The 21,653-nt window shown below is 36.9% G+C and overlaps 1 protein-coding gene across 22 annotated transcripts in view; it reads left to right on the top strand.

Moving 5' to 3' along the window:
- The window catches only part of DST (dystonin), a 342,419-nt gene that overhangs the window by 207,348 nt on the left and 113,418 nt on the right, over nucleotides 1–21,653 (top strand). For 14 of the 22 annotated variants that reach the window (XM_088137206.1, XM_088137278.1, XM_088137199.1 and 11 more), the window contains 12 exons: nucleotides 1,301–1,534; nucleotides 2,673–2,825; nucleotides 4,229–4,462; nucleotides 7,044–7,325; nucleotides 8,096–8,641; nucleotides 9,846–10,022; nucleotides 12,903–13,026; nucleotides 16,002–16,210; nucleotides 16,875–17,192; nucleotides 17,364–17,530; nucleotides 19,345–19,501; nucleotides 20,617–20,740. In XM_088137206.1, the coding sequence (XP_087993332.1) occupies nucleotides 1,301–1,534; nucleotides 2,673–2,825; nucleotides 4,229–4,462; nucleotides 7,044–7,325; nucleotides 8,096–8,641; nucleotides 9,846–10,022; nucleotides 12,903–13,026; nucleotides 16,002–16,210; nucleotides 16,875–17,192; nucleotides 17,364–17,530; nucleotides 19,345–19,501; nucleotides 20,617–20,740 (2,725 nt within the window). The remainder of the gene's footprint in view (nucleotides 1–1,300; nucleotides 1,535–2,672; nucleotides 2,826–4,228; nucleotides 4,463–7,043; nucleotides 7,326–8,095; nucleotides 8,642–9,845; nucleotides 10,023–12,902; nucleotides 13,027–16,001; nucleotides 16,211–16,874; nucleotides 17,193–17,363; nucleotides 17,531–19,344; nucleotides 19,502–20,616; nucleotides 20,741–21,653) is intronic. The other 8 variants (XM_025177748.2, XM_088137258.1, XM_088137249.1 and 5 more) reach the window with 1 other exon arrangement.

Here is a 21,653-nt window from a genome sequence, read left to right as displayed (position 1 = left end):
TAAGCCCCATGCCTTTTGTACCTGTGTTGTGACATCACGCACATATGAAAAGGGTTGAGCTTATGGTATGAAAACAGCAAGATCCTGCAGACCCCCTTGCTTCTAGACATGGGATATTGCAAATGATATTAACTTTGGATCACTCTCAGTTACCAATAATCCAGATCACCAGTGATTCCTGAATCAGTTGCTCTGCATATTGTGTGCGGGTGATATACCAACCATTGCACTAAATTATTACAGTAGCTGTAAAGCTCCAAAGTGCAAAGCAATATATCTTTGAGTTCACTGTAGGGCCAGATGTCTACCTGTACAAGTACTGATAATAGGGATATCATTTAACAAATTATTATTCATATATTTTCCATATGTTTCTATTTAGAATATAGTAGCTGCAGCTTCAAAATAGTTATGACTTCCTTCATTAGAATGATTCTACAATCTGTGGCTTGAATATTAAAGTCAATGGATAAATATAATAGATTAGAAGCACCAATTTTCACCAGAGTTTCCCAGATAGTTTTGAACTCCATAATAATAGTATGAGAAATGTGGCTCTAATGTTATAACTTTAATATTTTTTATGGCACTACATGCTTCTGATGAGAGATACTACGATTTTCTTTGTGGAATTTAATATTGTAGATCAGTGTTTTTCAAACTTGGCAATTTTAAGATGTCTGGACTTCCAACTTCTGGCTGTGGAATTGTGGGAGTTAGAAGTGCAGACATCTTAAATTTGCCAAATTTGAAAAACACTGCTGTATATAAAGTATGGTGAGTTAATGTATTTGAATAATCAATAATGTTTAGCAAATGTATCTGAATAATTTGAATAATGTTCACCAAATGCAATCAAATGCCAGTTTTCATTGTTAACTAAATCCCTTTAAAATTTTGAGTAATTTAAATATAAAAAGTATTGATTAATAGATTCCCTATTATGGAAATCCAGTTTGATCAGTCTGAATGTGCTGAACTCCTGTACCAACTGTTTTTCTTACATAATTCTGATTCCAGAATATTTAACCCAGTCTTCTCCAAGCAGGTACCTTCCTGGTGAATTGGACCACAGCCTCATCATCACAAAGCATAGCCATTGACTCTACTGGCTAAGGATGATGGGAGTTGTGATTCATCACATCTGGGCAGCAATTGGTTTGGATAAATAGTTCTTGACAACTTCATGAACAAAATAGAATCTGAAGCAAGTTCAGATACATTTTTTAATGATACTAGTTTTCTAATTCCTGATCATTTCATTTAAAATATTATCTGGTTTTCTTTGCTTAATTTGCAGGACCAAGAAAAAGAGTTTGGATGTAGAAAAATGCAGCTAGAATCCACAGCACTTGATATTCAGTTCTTCATTTCCGAACATGCCCAAGATCTTTCCCCAAACCAAAGCAAGCAACTCCTGAGGCTGTTATATTCTACACAAAGACACTTCCAGGAAATGCAAGAAAAAATAAGATCTCAAGTGGATAATTTTGAAACTCTCTTACAAACAGCACAAGTTCTTATTGATCAGCAGGTTTGCCTCTCTCTATGACCTTGTGCTTGGTATCACTAGACAGATAACAGCAGCAAGGTGCCAAAATTACAATCCCTCTGAACTCCAAAGCTGTTGAACACTGTGTTTATCCTTCAGAATTTTAGGGACCAACAGTTTAATGACTCATTTAAATTTATCCTTCATAATAATAATTTTTACAATGTAGGAATGTTTCATCTTCCAAAAGTGGGTAACAGTGCAGTCAAGATCTGTTATTTCTTTTTCCTTAGAAATTAAACTTAAATAAACAAGCAACAATAATAAAGAAACAGTGGATTCTAAGATTGGAATTAAGTTTTGAGTATTGTAGAAAAGAGGAGAGTTTAGTGATTCAGTTCTACTCCTTCCTGTCAAGTACAGCCATTAATGCCTCTGTACTTCAGAAAATCACTGTGTAGCTGAGTAATTTTCATGGTCTTTCATGGGTGAAGTGGTATGTTGCTGGTATCTTATTTTATATCCAGAGATGTCTAGCTGGAGTTGCCATCGACTAGTATGTGGAAAACAGGCCTAGTCAGGAGACTTTGCTCAAAAATAGAGCTAAGAGAAAAGAAACAATAACTCTAAGTAGATTAAAGTGATAGTGCTTAAGGATTAAGAGTGGAGGTCTTCAAGGCTAGGACTTTATTAAATTAACAAAGGTAAAACATACATAAAATGGGAGGATAGTATAGGTGAGTCTATTGAATCTCATTGCATGTGTGCTTCTGTATTGCTTAAAATACATAAACTCTATGCTGGTAACATTTACATATACCAACTATCTAACGCATAGTTTTCAACTAACATTGGTTTTGATGTCCCTGTTTTAGAATTAATGCTTGTTTGTTACAGATTTTGAACAAGACAGAAATTTGGATTTTCACATACCTAATGCATGGCCAGACTTCTGCTGGGCGATTCCATCCCAAACTGGTCTCTTTACTTACAGCATTTGTGAGGTTTATCCATACCTTTTATATTCAGTTTCTTTAAACTCTGTGCAATTGCTATCATGTTTACAGCATACTTTCAGAAACAATATCTAATGAAAGCTTTGCAATGTGGTTGCTTGAAAATTAACTTATACAACAACTTTTATGTGCCTTTATTCAGCTTTGTTCTTATTCCAAAACAGGATTTGATGGAACAGCACCAGGAATTCAAAGAAAAATTACAGGATATATGTGATCTCCTCACACAGACGGAAAATCAGATCATTGGCCACAAAGAAGCCCTTGTGATTGAGGATAGTAAGACTGAATTACAGCAATACCAAGCCAGGCAAGAGGTAAATAATTGACTGAGTAGCAACAACATGCTAAAACTACAGTCTGGAATTCACTAAGAAGCAAATCCTGTTTAAGATGGGAAAACATAAGTGAGAGCACTTGAAAGTTCTGTGTTTTCTGCACTGCTTGTCAGCATCTCATGATAGTATATCATGAAGTATATCAATAAGGTCCATATCTTTCAGTAATCTCCCTCATATGGTGAATATCTCAGAATTAGTGGAATGGAATGTGAAGTAGAACAAATCAGAGAAATACAGGTAGTCCCCAGTTTAAGAACAAGTTCTGTTCCCAAAGTCTGTCCTTAAGTCAAATTTGTATGTAAGCCAGAATAGTATTATTGTATACTGCTGTATAAGTAGTATTGTGTAATTAACTCAAACCATTGTGTATTTAACTTGAAACGTATATTTAACTCATATTTTGCTACAGTAGGCTCTGTTCTTAACTATAGGTCGTCCGTAAACCGGGCATTCTTAACCCAGGGACTACCTGTACACGTATGCTTAGCTCACAACTTTGATTATTTGTTGAAAAGTCAAAGTATATACTATCCTCTGTATATCAATTCCAGTTCTCCTTGCCATGAGTGAAAACTGCAAGTGACAACAAAGTAAACTATGATGAAAATTCAAAGTAAAATGTCAGGCAGAAAAGCAGCAGTGATTTTGAATGATTGGATGAATGAAAAGGTTTGGCTGGCTCTTGGAGGCCAAACTGCTGGAGAGTTCCTTGCAGAGGGCATTCTCTATGTAGTAGAAAGCCAGTTTGATTTAGGGGTTACAGTGCTAGACTAGGAGTGAGGAAACCAGAGTTCTAGCCACGCCACAGACACAAAGCCAGCTATGTGACTTTGGGTCAGTGACTCTCTCTCAGGTAGAAAGAAGGTAAAGACAAACCACTTCTAAAAAGGTTGCCAAGGGAACTGCACACTCCTTTTTAGTGTGCCTTTCAATCAGTCATCATCAAGAATCCAGACTGACACAAAAGTACATGCACACAAACACAAAGACTACATCCAAAAGGCCATTATAAATATTAATGTCATCTGTGATAGAGGAGACACAATGAGTGGAGTCACTTGTCACGCTTAACCATACAATGTCTTGGTTGGTTTTGGCTTATAATTTTGCAAACCAAGCCATTCTGAGTATAAACCATGGATTATGGCTAAACCTGTGGCATAAGCCGCAAAATTCAGCAAATTCTAATTGAAACAAATGACCTATACTGAGGAAGTCAGGGGTTTAGGAGGTAAAACAGGTGCCTTTTAGTCCTCAGAAGATTTAAAGTTTCTATTTTTCCCAGTAACGCTCCGAAAAAACTTCCAAAATTCCAGAGAAAGGGAAGGAGATTGAACGGTTTTCTGACTTCTGTTATGTTGTCATTCTTCTTCTTCAAGGAATTACAGAAAAATATGCAGGCAAATACACAGGCATTGGCAGAAATTGTGAAAGATACAGAGAAGTTCTTGAAAGAAAATGGAGGAAAGCTACCATTGGAAGATAAGACTGCTCTTGAGAAGAAACTGAATGAAGCAAAGACTAAGTATTTGCTACTTAGCCAGAAGGCAGAGGAATCCAGAAAAGAGCTGGATAAAGCTGTGACAACAGCTATTAAACAAGAAACAGAAAAGGTTCTTTGGAAACTATTTACTTTTCATTTTAAAATGATTTATTTCTATAATTTTCCCTTGTGTGTACTCGTTGACATGATTGAATGATTTTGAAAAATCACTTGACAACTCAAAGGGTTGATAATTATTCACTGATGTACGCATATGTTTTCATTTATTCATCAAATATATCTAGACTTTTTCATATTCACTTATGAATATTTATATTCATCAAACTACAGTTTAAAAAGAAATCCCAAATCATCCAAGAATGGAAGTGGCCTAGAAGTGGTGTAGTTCCACAACCATCCTTAGAGTAATGGCTCCTCTGAACAACATAGGAATTTCCCAGTGATTTTCTTGATTTTTCTAAGTATGGGACGGAGCAATTACGCTGCATCTTTCCGTGGGTCTTTACAAGAAAGCAGATGTTCCCAAAAACAATACAGGTGGTCCTCTCTTAATGACCACTCGTTCAGTGACCATTCAAACTTATGACAGTGCTGAACAAGTGGTACTTATGACTGGTCACAGTATCCCTGCAGTCACATGATCGCGATCCAGGTGCTTGGCGACTGGCTTGCAATTATAACAGTGCAGCATCCCACAGTCATGTGATTGCCATTTGCGACCTTCACTGCCAGCTTCTGACAAGCAAAGTCAATGGGGAAGCCAGCAGGAGGTTGCAAATGGTGACCACGTGACGTTGCACCTAACAACAATGCAGGATTCACTTAATGACAGCAACTGGAAGTACTGGAACTGCCATCACTAAGCAGCACAGTCACGCAGCACTTAGCAACAGAAATTCCGGTCCCAGTTACTGTTGTTAAGTGAGGACTATCTGTACGTGTCTATTACAGTATATGAAAAGAGAGCCAAGTTGTCAAGGTGCTGAAATTATTTTTATGATTTTATTATTACAAATTACACCCAGAACATAAATGCACAATTTTGTGTAGAGATTTATTTGCTCTCTGCAGTGCTGAGCATGATGAAAGCATTTGTTTTTCAACAGTTCAGTGTCCATGTTTATCATGAATTCAGAGTCCATACACTCTTTATACAGTCTTCATACTTCTTGCATGGAGTTTAAAAAGTAAACTGTCCAGTGTCAGGAATCAGCATCCCAAAACTCACTGTGGGTTCTGCTGCTGATCCAAAATGGCAGCTTTAGCTTTCTTCTTCCAATGCTCATTGGTGACCAATGTTTTTTCTTGTATTTAGTGCTGCTGCTCAGGCAATTATGGTCATAATCTTAACTATAACAAAAGCAGCAACAATAAATTATACAGTTGAACAGTTAAAAGCAATAATAAACAGCAACAAAGTAAAGATTTTCATGCTCAGTGCTTAAAATACATGTAGTTCATGCAGTTTCACCTTCTACTAACAACTGTAGCAACAGTCAATCTTACAGTAGTTGTCATATTTCCTATAGATACCATAACTCCCATCAAAGCCTATACTATTGGCCACCATGCTATCTCTTTCTTCATGCTGAAAGGCTCAGTCTTGGAAAAGAAAGTAGTCTCTCTGGCCCCTAATGTTTCTTGAACTGTTTAGTAATCGTTGCTGAGTTTTCTTGTGTGTATACATTTCTCTTCTTATTGGACAATTGGCTAGTAGTTGGATAGGAGTAAGATTATGTAGGTAGCGCCTGTCTGTTATAGAGTGCCATAGGAAATGTAAGGGGAGTGCGGAAAACAAGAAATGGTGGTGAAAACTGATAAGAATAGTAAAGCAAAGAGGGTAACCAGATGGGGGAACTGTGGAAAATGGAGCAAATGGGACTGTGGGAGAAGTATGGAGAGGATAATAAGGAAATCATAGCCATGGGATGGAAGAGAGAAGGAGAAAGCCTTGAAGGATAATTTTCTGACACAATGAGAATGTTGTTGGGTGTTACAGATAGTAAATTGCCTTTTAATCATAGATATTTAGGAGAAGGTGAGCTGGCTGTCCAACTTACAAATACAGATTTTGAGTGACACACAGAAGTTTGGAAGCAGTATGCGTACATAGAGAAAGTGATTTCGGATTTGAGTGGGCTGTCATTGATCTGGGATGGAAAGCTTCATGGAACACCAAAGATTGGGAAGGAACAGAGATAAAAGGAGGGGATAGTTTGAGAGTGAATTGGCTGGCACAGGAGCACTCATACATGCACAAGGAGAGATTTGGGGAAGAACTTATATATTGCCCAAGTATATTGATTACATGCCATCAAGTTGGTATTAATGACCACATAGTTAGATTTTCTCCAGGAGGATCTATCCCCAACCTGGTTCTTGAGTTGTTCCAACAGCGTGTCCAACTCTGCAATAACTGAGTCCATCCACTTTGCTGTTGGTATCCAAATAGCCTGAGGATATTTTGAAGCATGAAAGTAAGCATAAATTAAATGCACAGAGGATTTTTTTTTAAATCAAGGAATATCTTTGTTTCTACAATTTGTTTTAGAATTACTGTTTTGATAGCCAGAAAGTTCTTTCGCTTTCAACCTGAATTTGAATTACTGTAATATATTGGGGGTATTATGTATCTCTACCTGTGAATATTTATGACCAAGCTATCTATGGTTTGAACTTCAATTATTCAGGTTGCAGCTAGACAACAACTAGAAGAGAGCAAAAATATAATAGAAAATCTTCTAGATTGGTTGTCAAATGTAGACAAGGATGCTGAACATAGAGATACAAAATGCAAGCCAACAGTCAAACAGAATGGCACACGTTTCCATGAAGGAGATGGAGAGGATTTGATTGGAGGGGAAGATGAAGTAAATGGCAACTTGCTAGAAATCCAACAGAATGAAACTCATGTAGATGGACAACATATACTGTCAGAAGATAATCTCAACATGCAATATCAGAAAGCTAAGGTAATCTATACATCTATTAGTAGTTCCAACCATTTCATTCTTGTCCTGGGAGGAAAAAAAAAGGTATGGGTGGAGCACGCACTCTGGACTGTGCTAAAAATAGACAGAGTATGTAGAGCAAGGCCTAGTGAAATCAAAGGGCATTGCTGGGACCATTCTTAGCCCCTAGATCTCTGGAACTATTACTGGGAGGTTCTGCCTTTTTCCTTGGTGCACTGTATGCTTCAGGGAGTTTTCATTTGCAATTATATCACAGTGTTAAAGAATGGAACTAAAGGTTGTTTTAATTTCTACCTTGAAGTTGAAGGTATTTCCATTTCTACCTTGGAGTTGAAGGTGCTCAGAGAGATTTAGAGGAAAGTGAAAACAGCAAACCTTTGTGACACTTCCCGCCAACATAATCTGAGAGCAGGTTACGTACATAGAAACATAAATAGCCCTACACTCAGCAGGAGAATTTCCTCATGGGCCTCAGTATGAGGAGTACTTCCATGTATGCACAAGATTGCATATATGATGAAATGTATATGATACATATTTTGACATGAACTCAACCAGAAACTTTTGCATAAACTTTGAAATGCTTGCATGTGGTTACTTTGCCTTTGGGAATAGAAGATTAAATGAGATTGGTACATTGGTAGCATATAGTAAAGAATAAGTTGTTGATTCTAAGTAATTTTCAGCATTTTTTGAACAAAGAACTGCTAAAAATGGTATCCTATTGTAGAGCAGAAATCTAATTCTGTGCACTCTGGGTTACTCCCCAGGCACAACATGAAAAAATTATTTCACAGCAACAAGCTGTCATTGTAGCAACACAGTCAGCCCAGGCTCTGCTTGAGAAGCAAGGACATTATCTTTCAGCAGAGGAAAAAGAAAAAATTCAAAGGAACTTGAAGGAGCTGAAGGTGCAATATGAGACCGTATTAGCTGAATCAGAACAGAAACTGAAATTAACACGCTCACTACAGGAGGAGCTTGAGAAGTTTGATGCAGATTACGGTGAGTTTGAAACTTGGCTGCAACAGGCAGAGCAAGAACTTGAGAACCTGGAGATTGGAGCCTCTGACTTTGGCGGCATTGTCATCAAACTGCAAAGGCAGAAGAGTTTTTCCGAAGATGTCATTTCTCACAAAGGGGATTTGCGGTTCATCACCATTGCTGGACAGAGAGTATTGGATGCTGCTACATCCTGCAACAAAATAGAAGGTGTCAGATATGAGAAAGAAGGCATGGATACTTCATCAACTTACATAGAAGTACAGAATAAGCTGGATAGAGCAACTGGTCGCTTCAAAACTCTCTACTCTAAGGTAAATAGAATTGCATGTGCGTGTGGATTTTATATTTATTATTTACTGCATTGTATCTCTCCTTTCCTCAGAGACTTCCAGGTAGTGTATCTGGGGCCTCCCTACAAGTCAGATTGGGGTGAGCGAAAGTGACTAGCTGCAGTGAATGCAGTGATTCAGTTGGGACCACTCCTGAATATAACCAGCAAAGACCCAGTGGCATTTTTGAAAATGAGGCTGAAGATCTTATCAGGATAGTATTCATGCAGATTTATGTACATATTCCCCACCAAAAGTACATTAAGCCTGTGCTTTGGGCCCTGATTGTTTGCCAGTAGGTTTCTGGGTTCAATTCAAAGAGCAGGTTTTAACCTATGAAGTCCTACATGGCTTGGCCTTCACCTACCTGAATCAGTCCATCCAGTATGTTCTTTCTTGGAGAAACTTCTGCTAATACCCAACTTTTGTGAAGTAAAGGGAATGGACGCCAGGAAGATTGCTAAGCAGCTTTGAGGCTAAGCAATTCTGTGTTAAGAGGGTGCATTTATTAAGCACATACTTCTAAAACTTAGATTCTTCCAGTGCATACAAGGATCAGTGTTAATTTGTTACATCTATAAGTTTTATAGTCAATCTCCTACCATTTATATAGTTTGGCATTTATCCACTAGGTGGAGCTAAGTATATTACTAAAAGAATAGCTCAGGCATCAGGAGAGAAAAAATGAAAGAATGATGAGAAAATGCCACACTTCCCTTAAGCTGTGACCTGTCTTCGTTTAAAGAAAATGGTGTATGCTAGTATTTTCAAAACCAATTTCCTACTAAGCTGATTGCAACAAGATTACATACTTAAACAAATTTTTTACCATCTTTTTTTTCTTTTTTTGCATTCTCTGGTGGAACAGCCACAAGTATTTTCTTGACTTGATCTCCTAGTTTTTTCACATCTATCTCACCATTGTGTATTTATGTCTGTGTGTTTGGGAAGTTTCCCTGTTGATTTATTACAACAGAAGTGTGAAAAGACAATATACGGAAATTAAGTGCAATAAAGTTTTTTCCACTGATGGAACAGTTTCAGTCAAAATCAGTTCTGGAGTATGAAATGAACACCTATGGCAAACTGCAAGGGCCACCCATAGGAATTTCCTATTAGAAATAACTGCAAATGTAAAAATGCATTTCTGCTCTTAAACACCGTTTTCTGTTCTGCATCCTTCCAGTGCAGTATCTTTGGAAATAATCTCAAAGATCTGGTAGATAAATATCAGAATTACAAAGATGCTTCATCTGGGCTTCTGTCCGGACTCCAGGACTGTGAAGAAGCTGTGAATAAGCAACTGTCTGAGACAATTGCTGGGGATCCAAAAAATCTTCAAAGGCAGCTAGAAGAAACCAAGGTAAATCTTATACTAGGTTAAAGGCATTAAAGGCAACGGCAGATTATAGGGTAAAGAGAGGAAAGGAGTTTGTATTTTAATGTAATTTGTCCAGTGCAAATTTCCTGAAATTATATGATAACCTGAAATACAAGTATCTTTCAATATTTCAGCTTTTTCAAAAATGTATATATATTAGAGAAAATGTGTAGAAAAAGGGCTATTAGGGAAAGTGTGCACAAAATGCTTGAGTTAAAATGTTGCTGATCAAGGTTGTGTAGGCTTTGAAAAAAAACCCTACTCTTTCAAGTTAACATGACTTTTAAATCAGCAACACTTTTACTTCATGCTTGTCTAGAAGCTTGAAAAATGTTGAGATGCTTTACTGAATACCAGAAAGGTACAAGGCCAAGAGTCACCCATTGGGGGAGATGGGCGGCATACAAACAAACAAAGGTCCAAAGAGTGACTTCTGAATCTTTTTGAAAGCAGCCACACCCCTGCCGCCTATCAGGTCTTTGGGCTTATCAGAAATGTCCGTCTTGATCTAAAAGCAAATGCTCAATTTTATGTGGTCTTTGGGGATTCAGTAAAATCTGGATTAAAGAAAGTAAAAGAAAGTAAAAAATACATAGTTCCATCCATGCAAATTAATACTATATAGAACAATGAATACTAAATTTGAAAGTTTCTTCAAACTCCATACATATGTATATGGTGTGTTCTTTGAAAAAATACAAGATGCAAGAAAAAGAGAACAGCAGCATGAGTTCAAAAGTTCCCAATGTAATAAAAATAAATTTGGGTTAAGTTTCGTAGAAGAGGCAATGAACATAAAGACCATCCTTTACAGGCAGTCCTCACTTAACAACGGTAATTGGGACCAGAATTTCCATTGCTGAGCGACGCAATCGTAAAGCATTATGTCACGTGACTGTGCCGTTTAGTGATGGAAATTCTGGCACTTCCTGTTGCCATCATTAAGCAAATTACCACGGGTCATTAAGCAATCTTAATGACCTTATGTCATTTATTATCAATCTTAATGTCTCCATCTGCAAACTCCTACTGACTTCCCCATTGACTTTGCTTGTAGGAAGCTATTTCATTCCATTCCTGTTGTAAATACCACTTGTTCAGTGCTGTCGTATATTCAAATGGTCACTGAACAAGTGGTTGTTAAATGAAGACCACCTGTATTTAGATTGGCCCTGACTGCTGGACTTTGGGAAAGTGCTGAAGACCTGCATGTGCTCCAGGGCATGGAGGTCAGGAGGTTAGATGGACTGGGAAATGTTACTGTTGCTATTGAATGTTCATTGGGTTTGATCTCAGCAAGCACTACAGTTTTTATGTTCCTACTGTTGTTTTTGTACTGTTTTTAATGTGTCCTTAGCCTCCCACAGTCACACTTGCAAGATGGGCAGCCATACAAATTGATTAAATACATACATACATACATACATACATACATACATACATACATACATACATACATACATACTTTAAAAAGTCTGTCGTTTAAGCCAAAGCTGCTTTTTGCAGCTGATACAAATACTTAGTAATCCTGCAAGACAGTGACCTTGGCTTCATGAGTAGGATAATCCTTTTACAGGGATTAAGTGTTCAAAATATTGTTCAGTCCCCAAGGTCCTAGATTCGTTTCTAGTATTCTCTAAGGCTTTCCTTAAAAAGCAAAGCAACACCTGCCTCAAATCCTCATGACAATAGCAATTATTGTTGCAGTAATGAAAAATAAATAAATAAATCTTAATACAACAAAGTCAGTATATTACTAGAACTGCAAATTGCAAAATCATAATCATAATCCCAAACTAGGTAGTTTGGGGTGTCCACATCAGTCTTCTGATTTTCTTTCTTTAGGCTGCAGTCCCATAATTCTGAATATATGATGCAATGAAATCAGCACAATTTATTTCTTAATTAATTTTAAATAAATTAAATTTACTGATTATTTATTTACATAGGACCAGATTGCTAGTATAGAAAGGATTTTTTTTCATTCATTTCTGCAAAGATATACTAGGCAAGTGAGATGTACTTCCAAATAAAAAATGCAAAAGCTTATGCAAATTATTAATTTAATTAATTCCATCCTGTTTTGAAACTTCTGGCCAAGTATTTCAGATACGACCAAATCCTTTATCCAAATCCTCCAAGATCTAGATAAGTCTTCTATGCATGTGACATAAGGCAAACAGTTCAGAGAAAGATGAACAATTGAGCTCTTCTGCTACACCCTGTCTCCTTCATGTTCCAGGTGACATCTCTCATAGTAGACTGTATTTTTAAAAGAATATATATTTTTTCTCACTGAAGAACACTGTGTTAACATGGTATTAACATGAAGCATAAAGCGTGTGCTGGTTGATCATGAAGGTTTATGTTGGTGAAATGCTTGTCACTCTAGTTGTCTATTATTGCAAAACATGCTTATTATTGAACTGAAAAATTGCATCACAGATATTCAGCTCCTGTTTCACAGTTTGAATATCAAAAGCCAAAGGTGAAGGTGCAACAAAGTGGGGAAAGAAATAAATATGTCACAGAGGGCAGAATGTGCTAGGAGGTTCCTCTTCTATTCTCATGGAATAGAGCAGGAGTATAATCAGCATCAAGAGGGCTTGCTATACTGTGCTTGCTCAAATCAAAATTAGAACACATTCATTTCTTGTGCTGCATCGGTCCCATGTTGTGTTGAACTTGACATCCAGAATGACTAACCCAGGTGCTGCTGGAAGGTAAGAAGCAGAACAAGTTGTAAATAGTCACCTGTATGATTGTTACTAACTCTTACATATCCCAGTAAATCTTACTGCTATTTTAAATTCTTTTAAAAAGCAACTAATACATATTTTAAAAAATGGTACAATTTTATAGGTGCTTCAGGGACGAGTGTCTAGTCACCAGGTTGCAGTAGAGAAACTGAAAAAAGCAGCTGAAGTGCTTTTTGACACCAGGGGAGAATTATTGCCAGACAAAGATGAAATCCAGCATACACTGGGTAAGATGAGTCACAGTCTCTTCGGTTTTCTTCTTCCATTGCTCACATCTGGAGATATCTGCTGTGGTTGAATCTGTGACTCCCACTTTTTTTCCTTCCTTGACTCATGTATTTCTACCTTTGTTCTTTAGTCCTGAGCCAAATTCGTGATCCAGGTCCTCACATTTGATGCATAAAATCCACAGATAGTGAATAGTTCTCCAGCATTTATTTAAACACGTAGAGTGAGGGAGAGTCAATGTTTAATAAAAAGTCATGGGACTTAATAGTGCTTAAATTTGGCTGAATTGTACACTAATAATTTTAAACCGCATCTGTTTGTAGCGGATCATTGTTTAAATGCTGATTGAAGCTAATGACTTTGTGTGTGTATGTGCTAACCAGTTTAAAGTGCAAATGGAGTGCTGGAGCCTGGATTGAGACAGAGAATGTACAAGAGAAACTTACATGAAGGTCACAATGACCTTCCACATCTATTCCACATCATTATGAAAGAACCTCTGCTCTACATCAAAATGTATCCTTGGCTACATAATATAAATCATATCTTTTAAACATAATGTGAAATATCTGCAAGACAAAAATTAGAGAATTTAGCAAGATAGAAGCTGTTTACCAAATAAAAAAACTCCTTTCAGAGTTCCAGTGAAGCAACAGGTTAAAGTTAAGGAGCTTCTGTACATGCCTAATCAGCCTGAAAACTAGCCAGGCATATGCAGAATTTTATTTCATACTTCAAGCCAAAAAAGAATTGGAGAAATGATATTTGAGTCATAGTGCATTCAATCATTATAAGCTGGACATACCTGAATCTAAATCAGGTAATTTTGAATTTCAGTGACATACCTTAATTTAAAATAAGTATATTTGATACAGAGACACTGTTACCAAGAAATGCATGGGTAATACCTGATTTAACTAAATTTGGATTTAGGGCTGATCCTGTTGCTTCAATAATTTAAAACCCTAGAGTCTAGAGAAGATGATACCTTAAGTTTTTGAGTTTTTTTTAAAATTATATTTGGTCTGGTCTAACAAGCAAACCGTATGGATTACTGGAACATGTATAAACACCTACAGATACAAGAGAAAACAAGACATGCTAACTTAAGCCTTAAATTCCCTGATTTCAATCTTGGAGTATGTGAACTCTATCTGTTTAATGTTGAGCAGTTTCTAGTTAACATACATTGCTATTCTTTTACTTTTGCCTTGTAATGCTTAATCATGATAACTTTCTGATAGTGTATTTAGCCATCTAATCTTTTTACATCTGTCATTTTATTATCCATGCTTAGGGTTAGTTATGCTGCATAAAAATGTGCAAAAGATAGATCTGTGGTTTCATAGAAAACCAAATATTGCATATTGGGCGATGAAATTCATAAAAACCTATTTTTATTTAGCAATCTTTATTGTTAGAATGTAAGGTAGTTTAGAGAGACTTACAGAAATGGTATTTATGAAAGTTAAAAAAACATTTGGTGAAATCCTCTTTTTAAAAAATTTAATCTTTTCACCTTAGCACTCTTTTAGGATTGCTACTTTCAGGTACTGGTTTAATTTATATGGCCCTTTTAACAAGGTGGACCTACCAGCTTTGTCCACAAATCTCAGGTGCTTCATCTCTAGTCATACATCAGGTATAGAATAAATCACATGTTCTCAAACCCCTGGAAATTTTATTGTCAAAGTTGACTAACATGAAACTTCACCCAGATTTTGTATTAGGAATCCATTGCATGATTTTGAAAGAACCATCATCTTTTGTATGTTACCAATTTCCAATTGCCATTACTTCAGGTTAAAAACTACATAGACATAAATAAAGAAAATGAATATAGGAAAGCCAGTTATTGTCATAGGTGAAGAAATAAGAGAAAAAAGAACTTTCATTTAACTGAGACAAATATTTTAAAAAGAAAAATGTGGAATATTACAAATAAACAAGAAAAATAAACTTTTGAAAAGGCTTTAAAAGACTCAAGGACAAAAATGCAAAGCAAAAACTTAAACCACATACACACACAACTTGGGTGAGAGGCACTGAAATATAGTACAGGAAATATCTCCATTTCCCTTTGAGAAGTATGGGAACAATTAATTATTATAGAAGATCTACTTCTTTGCTTCAGATGTTTCAAAATAAATAAATAATGTTCTCTGTAGCGTCTAGATCAGAAACCTATTTCATACCACAATCCAAAATAAAAAACAAAAAGTTGGAAAAAGAAAAAGTTTAATTCCTTTTTCTTTAAGTGGCAAATGAACTTAGCTGAATATCTTATGCTTCTGAACCATTTGTGGAGATAAATCTGAAAAAAATCTGACACTCTTAGAATAGAATAGAATAGAATAGAATAGAATAGAATAGAATAGAATAGAATAGAATAGAATAGAATAGAATAGAATAGAATAGAATAGAAATCTTTATTGTCATTGTACTTCCTGTACAACGAAATTAAATGCTACCCCAGTGCAGCTTTAAAAATATAAAAAACCATAGAACACATAAAACACATAACACACATAAAAAACAATACATCCTGATTGTGAAGATAAATGCAGGATATGATCCTGTACTGTAGACTTCAAAAATATTACAACATCCAGGCTAGGACTTTCTATGGCATGGAAATGGAAACCTACATGATAAGCCACTTCAATTTTAGGCTTGTATTCTGGCTGCAGTAAACAGAGTACATATATAAATTTCTTCTTGAAGACTTCTACAGACTGATTTTGTTCAGTATTATAAGGGACGTTTAGAAATCACATTCCTGTTGGGGAAGTTCCTTTTAGAAATAAGTTCTGGATCGTTTAATAGAATTTTACAGAAGACAGACTTCTGTGTAATTCTATTAGAAGATAATCCCTTCTATCATAAGATTCATCACCATGAGCTGTATATGCATGTATTTATTTATTAGATTTATCTACTGCCCCAATCCAACAGACTTCCTTTTTCTTTTCAGACACTATTGTAGATAAGTATAACCAGTTATCTAAAGCAGTGAACAATCATAATGAAAAACTCCAAATTACTTTGACTCGTTCATTAAGCGTTCAGGATGGATTAGATGAAATGCTTGATTGGATGAATGTTGTTGAGAAGAATCTTGAGGTGCAAGGCCAAGTGCCTTTGAATTCTGCTGCTATTGAAGATCTCATTAGCAAAAATATGGTAAGTAGAATTTTAATTGAGCCAAGTCTTCCTCCTAATAGGAGGAATGTAATTCCAAAAGAAGGGAATTACATATTTGAAGAGCATGGAAATAATCAAAGAAGTATAATTGGTTGTGCTTCAAAACAGTGGCCAGTACTAAGCCATAGTGTAGTTTGTTTGATTTTGGCTTCATGTGATTTGTGAATCCAGTAATTGCAGATGATTAGTCATGGTTTATTGTTTAGCATTGTGTGTGAATTAGGACAGTGTGGTTTATTAAACAAGCCATTATTCAGATAAACTATAATTTAGTTGTTATGTGAACCCACCCAATTACTTTCTTTAGAGCTCATAGTACATATTTGTTCTGCTAATATTCTGATAAGCTGACACACTGTCGTAAAGTCAGATGTTGACTTTCTCAGTCTCCATGCAAATCAGTTTAGTCTGAATACATCAACACAGTCGCCATATGGGGGATATCAGTGGGTGAACAAAAGCAGTCATCTACTTTGTCAGCTTTCTTAAGTAATCACTGTCTTTTTCACACCTAAGTGTGTGGTTAACTGCTGAAGTAGCTGACTTTAGAAATCAGTTACTCACCTCAGCTGGCAATCACACTTCATGCATAATAGATATGATTACATTGTCCTGGAAATTTTCTGAAACAATTTTATTTCAGGCACTGGAACAAGACATCATAGGCCGTCAGAGCAGCCTAAATGCCATGAAAGAAAAAATGAATAAATTCATGGAAACCGCAGATCCCTCAACTGCATCTTCTTTAGAAGCTAAAATGAATGAGCTTTCCCAGCGGTTTTGCGAAGCTAGTAATAAACATAAGAAAAAACTGGAAGACTTGGAAAAGTTGAAGACCAAAGTGGAATTGTTTGAATGTCTGTTTGATAAACTTCAGTCATTCTTCAACAAGAAAGCTCAAGCCCTCAGTGAGGCTGATATTCCAGGAAAGGATGTTGCTGAACTGTCCCTCTGGGTGCAGGTATAGTATATTTTTCATGCTGTGAAGTGCTGTCCTGGCCTTTACTGAGCAGCACAATTGTGAATGTAACCACTCTACAATGATAAGGGAAGCTGATAAGTTCAAGGACTAAATGTTGAATGTTAGGGTTATGCAGTCAGGTATAAAGCAATTACTTTCTTCATTTGGTAGGAAACCAACACAGAATTGATGGAGCAGAAAAAAGATCTTGAAGTTTTGCAACACCTCATTGAAGAACTTTCTCCTCATGCTCTTCCAGGAGACAAGTCATTAGTGTTAGAAAAAGTAAATGCCTTGTCAAAGAAATTCAGGGAAATGGAAGAGACGATACGGGAAAAGTGAGTATAGTCACTGAATTTTAGAATGGAGATGGAAGTTGATAATGATTACTTTACAACATCAAGACTGTCAAAAATTACTGATTTTTTTGTTGATGAATGATTAATAGATCTACAAGTTATCATAACTTTATTAGAGAGCCCCCCTTTTTTTTAACAATAACTTACAATATAATGAATGACATGTTCCATAAATGAAAGATGGAATTGTATTTAATATTGACTGGTACTTTTACAAATACAAATACAATAACATATTGGATTTGCTCTGTTGGATACTAGCTGGACAGGGGGCTGAGGCTACTCTTAAGCATGAGTTTGAGCCTTTGGTCTTGAGAAAGTGGATATAACTCTATAACTTCTGTCCCCTGTAATTTGGTTCCCTGCCCTTCCTGATTGGTGAAAGCCTCAGGGAAGTGACAGGAGGCTGGGTTCAGGCAATTGGAGAAAGAATGGTACTGTTCACCTTAAAGGAAGCTGTAGTGTGCCCTCTCTTCAAGAAGGCAGTGCTCAACCCAGAAAGTTTGGATAGTTATTGGCTGGTCTCCAGCCTTCTGGAGAAGGTTGTTGAGAAAGTGGTGGGTTTCCAGTTGCAGAGTGCTCTAGAGGAAACAGGTTATCTGGAACTTTTCTGGCCAGGTTCAAACTCATTTGAGGAACCAAATCCATGTTGATTGTCTTGTGGATGACCAGTGGTGTGACCAGGATAGGGGAAGCATGATTCTCTTGATGGCCTTCAGTACCATATATGCAAGGACTGGGAATGTGGGGCACTGATCTGCAGTGGGTCCCCTTTTTCCTAAGTGGTTGGTTCTAGTTATTTATAATAGGGGATATGAAGTTCAAGCCTTCTATTGTAGGATGCTTCAGGGGTTCACATTTCTCTGCCTCCCTTTAAATCAATATTAAGCTGCTGGAGGAGGTCATCTGCCAACATAGAATCAGGTATCATCAGTATGCATGATGGTTGTATATTTGACTCCTGGTCAAACTGGAGATATGGTTGAGGTTCTGTCTTGATGCCTGGATGCTCAAAGGTTCTGGGTGGGACCGAACAGGTATAGATTTAATCCCAGCAAGGCGGAATATCTTCAGGTGTCTAATTTCAGAGGTGTTCCATCTTAGATTCTGGTTGAGTTCATGTTTCCCCATGCAGAACAGGTGTATAATCTGGGGGTCTTCCTGGACTCACAGCTCCTGCTTTAACAGCAGTGGCAGCTGTGATTAGGAGGAGCTTTGCTCAGATCTGTCTTATGTACCAATTATGGTCTTCTCTGGATCATGCCTTGGTCATGTCCTGTTTGGATTACTGCAGTGCACTCGGGGAAGGGCTGCCTGTGAAGACTATGTAGAAGCAAATGGTCCAGAATGCAGCAGTTCAACAGTTACTGATGCAATGTGACATGACTGTGTAACACCTCTGGTGTGACAGTTGCACTGGTTGCCAGTTTTCTTCCAGGTGCAATTCAAGGTGCTGGTAGTCATTTTTAAAGTCTTTAATGGCTCAGGATCTGGATATCTGCAGAACTGCCTTCTCCCAGTGATCTTTGCCAGTTGTTTAACATCTGGAAGAGAAGGCTTCCTCTGGTCCCTACCTTTTGGCAATCTCTCTGTGTGAACAGACACACTAGGCTTGCTCAAGGAGTTCTTTTGTCCTAGATATTTGTTAACTTTATCAAACTATTCCTGTATATATTGGCACTCTGAATACAATTTGTACCTTTGGTTTAACTTGGAAAAGTGCTACTTGTTTGATTCTGAGGACAGGGAGGCCATAACTTCCCTATTCACTCTTTCTGTTTTTAATTCTATAGAGAGAAGGATGTATTCTCTTGCCAACAACAAATGGATGCATTCAAGTGTTATGTTGAGTCTCTGAAGAAATGGATAGATGAAATGACAGAAAGAATTCCCCATATACAGCCCTCTTTAAATACGGATAGCTTAAAGAAACATTTGCAAAGCACCAAGGTGAAATGTGTTTGCTTTTACAGACAGTACTTCAGTGAAAAGGATTTTTATGTCCATTAATTAAACAATGCTCTCTGATCTGAAGGGGCTGGGACATTACCATTTGTGTGGTATCACTATAGCTCATTTAATCCAGTCCAGAAGTTTGTGTGTTCCAAAGACCTGTGTAGCATGTGCAAGGATTTTCCTATTCACTATAAAGGAGAGAGCCACTCATTATGTGCAAAAGATTATATGCATAATAGAAGCATGCATAAAATGGAAAATGTGTGTAATTTCAAACCTGAAACAAACACATGACATTCCAGATGTTCTGCTGATACATATTGAATCCGCCTGGTTCTGAAGAAACCAAACTCAGGGCACATTTTTATTGTTCTGAGTTGTGGCCAAAACAAACTCCACTGGGCTTTAAGGGGCAAGAAGGACAAGGTGTGATGTGTGCCACTCCCACTTCCTCCTCTGCTCACCAGTTCCAGTGTAGCAACTGCCCCAACCTTCCCAGCCCATTCCTTTCCCTGCCTTCCCACAGCCTCCACTGCTGCCAGTATCCCAGCATGGCACATTTCATCAGTTTGCCACCTCCCAGACTTCCCAGCACCACCCCTTCCCCTCCATTCAGTCATCACTGATGCTTGGTTTTTACCTCTCTCAATTCCCCACTTTCCCAAAACACACTTCTGCCTAGAACAACTGTGTTTCAGTCTATACCTGGAAAATCACAGCCACTTTTCATTCTGTATCTGGACCAAATGTTCAGATTTCAGTTTGGGTACCATCCACTCAAAACCAAATTTCCAGTTTCATGCTGTCATTGCCTCCCAAATTTCTCCTGCTGCAATATTCAGATATTACATAGACAGGTAGAAAATTCATTTCCTGTACCAGTTAATAGTTACAGCAGGGCTTCAAGGGAAGTTTGAGTACTGATATTTTTAAGGTTTTCTGGGTATGGATTATACATGAGACATGATAGGACAAGAATGATAATGGATAAAACAAGGTATCATGAGAAAAGCATATCTGGCCAAGTTAAACCCTTTAGAGTGTAAATATGCTCTCTGAAAATGATAATTGTAGTTACTACTGAAAATAATAGTTAGTTCCTTCCTTAGGATTTGGAAGATGAATGGAATACAAAGGCACCTGATATTAAGAAAATGAAAAGCAGAGGAAATGCTTTGTGTAACCTAATTATTGCTGTGACTTCCACTGCAAAGTCATGGGGAGTAAAATCAGGTATGTTGGATGGTTAAGCATAATTTTGAATGTTTTATATATTTGAAAGTATATACAATAGAATTATTAATAAAACACATAGAACAGTCATATTGGTAATTGTTTTAAAGTGATTAGTCTAATTCTTTTTTAATACCTAAGAATGCTAAAGAGCAGAATGGATTAAGAAAATGATTTAATATACCACTGATTCATTTTCACGTCCATACAGCTTGTTGCATCACACAGCCTAATATTTGTTACAAACCATTCAGGTTCTCAGCTGATAAGATGGTATTGTCTGCATACCAGAAGACATGTTTTATGCTGTAATTCTGATCACTTGTTCCAGAAAAGCTTCCATATCGTCTTTCCTTACATCCACTTCCCATTCAGGCTCTGGGAGGGTACTCTATCTTCTGACACTTTTTAATTCAGGGCTCCTACTTTCTGTTTTGGCAGTCATTTTACTTTCACTCTTGTTTCTCTTACATCTTTCCTTTCCCTCCATGTCATTTTTTTTTCATGACCCTACCAAATAATGGTCTGTCCCATATCAAGAGCCCATCACTGCACATGTACAGTACTGTGCAAAAGTTTTAGGCAGGTGTGAAAAAATGCTGTAAAGTAAGAATGCTTTCAAAAATATATATTGTAATTGTTTATGTTTATCAATTTACAAAATGCAAAGTGAGAAAACAAGAGAAATCTAAATCAAATCAAACCAGCATCAGTTCTTATACTTGCACACTTTGTACACTTGCACAAAGTCAGGAATCTTGTAGGATTAGAGTCAGGTGTGTGATTAACCATTATACCAAGCAGGTGCTAATGATCATCAATTTCATATATAGGTTGAAACACAGTCATTAACTGAAACAGAAACAGCTGTGTAGGAGGCTTAAAACTGGCTGAGGAACAGCCAAGCTCTGCT

The sequence above is a fragment of the Python bivittatus genome, unplaced genomic scaffold (assembly GCF_059951505.1).
Source record: "Python bivittatus isolate LINGU-HERP-01145 unplaced genomic scaffold, Pbiv_v1 ctg000020_np1212, whole genome shotgun sequence".
In the NCBI taxonomy this organism is placed as follows: Eukaryota; Metazoa; Chordata; class Lepidosauria; order Squamata; family Pythonidae; genus Python; species Python bivittatus.
Note: the sequence above shows the minus strand (reverse complement) of the source record. Positions and strands in the feature narration are given on the sequence as shown.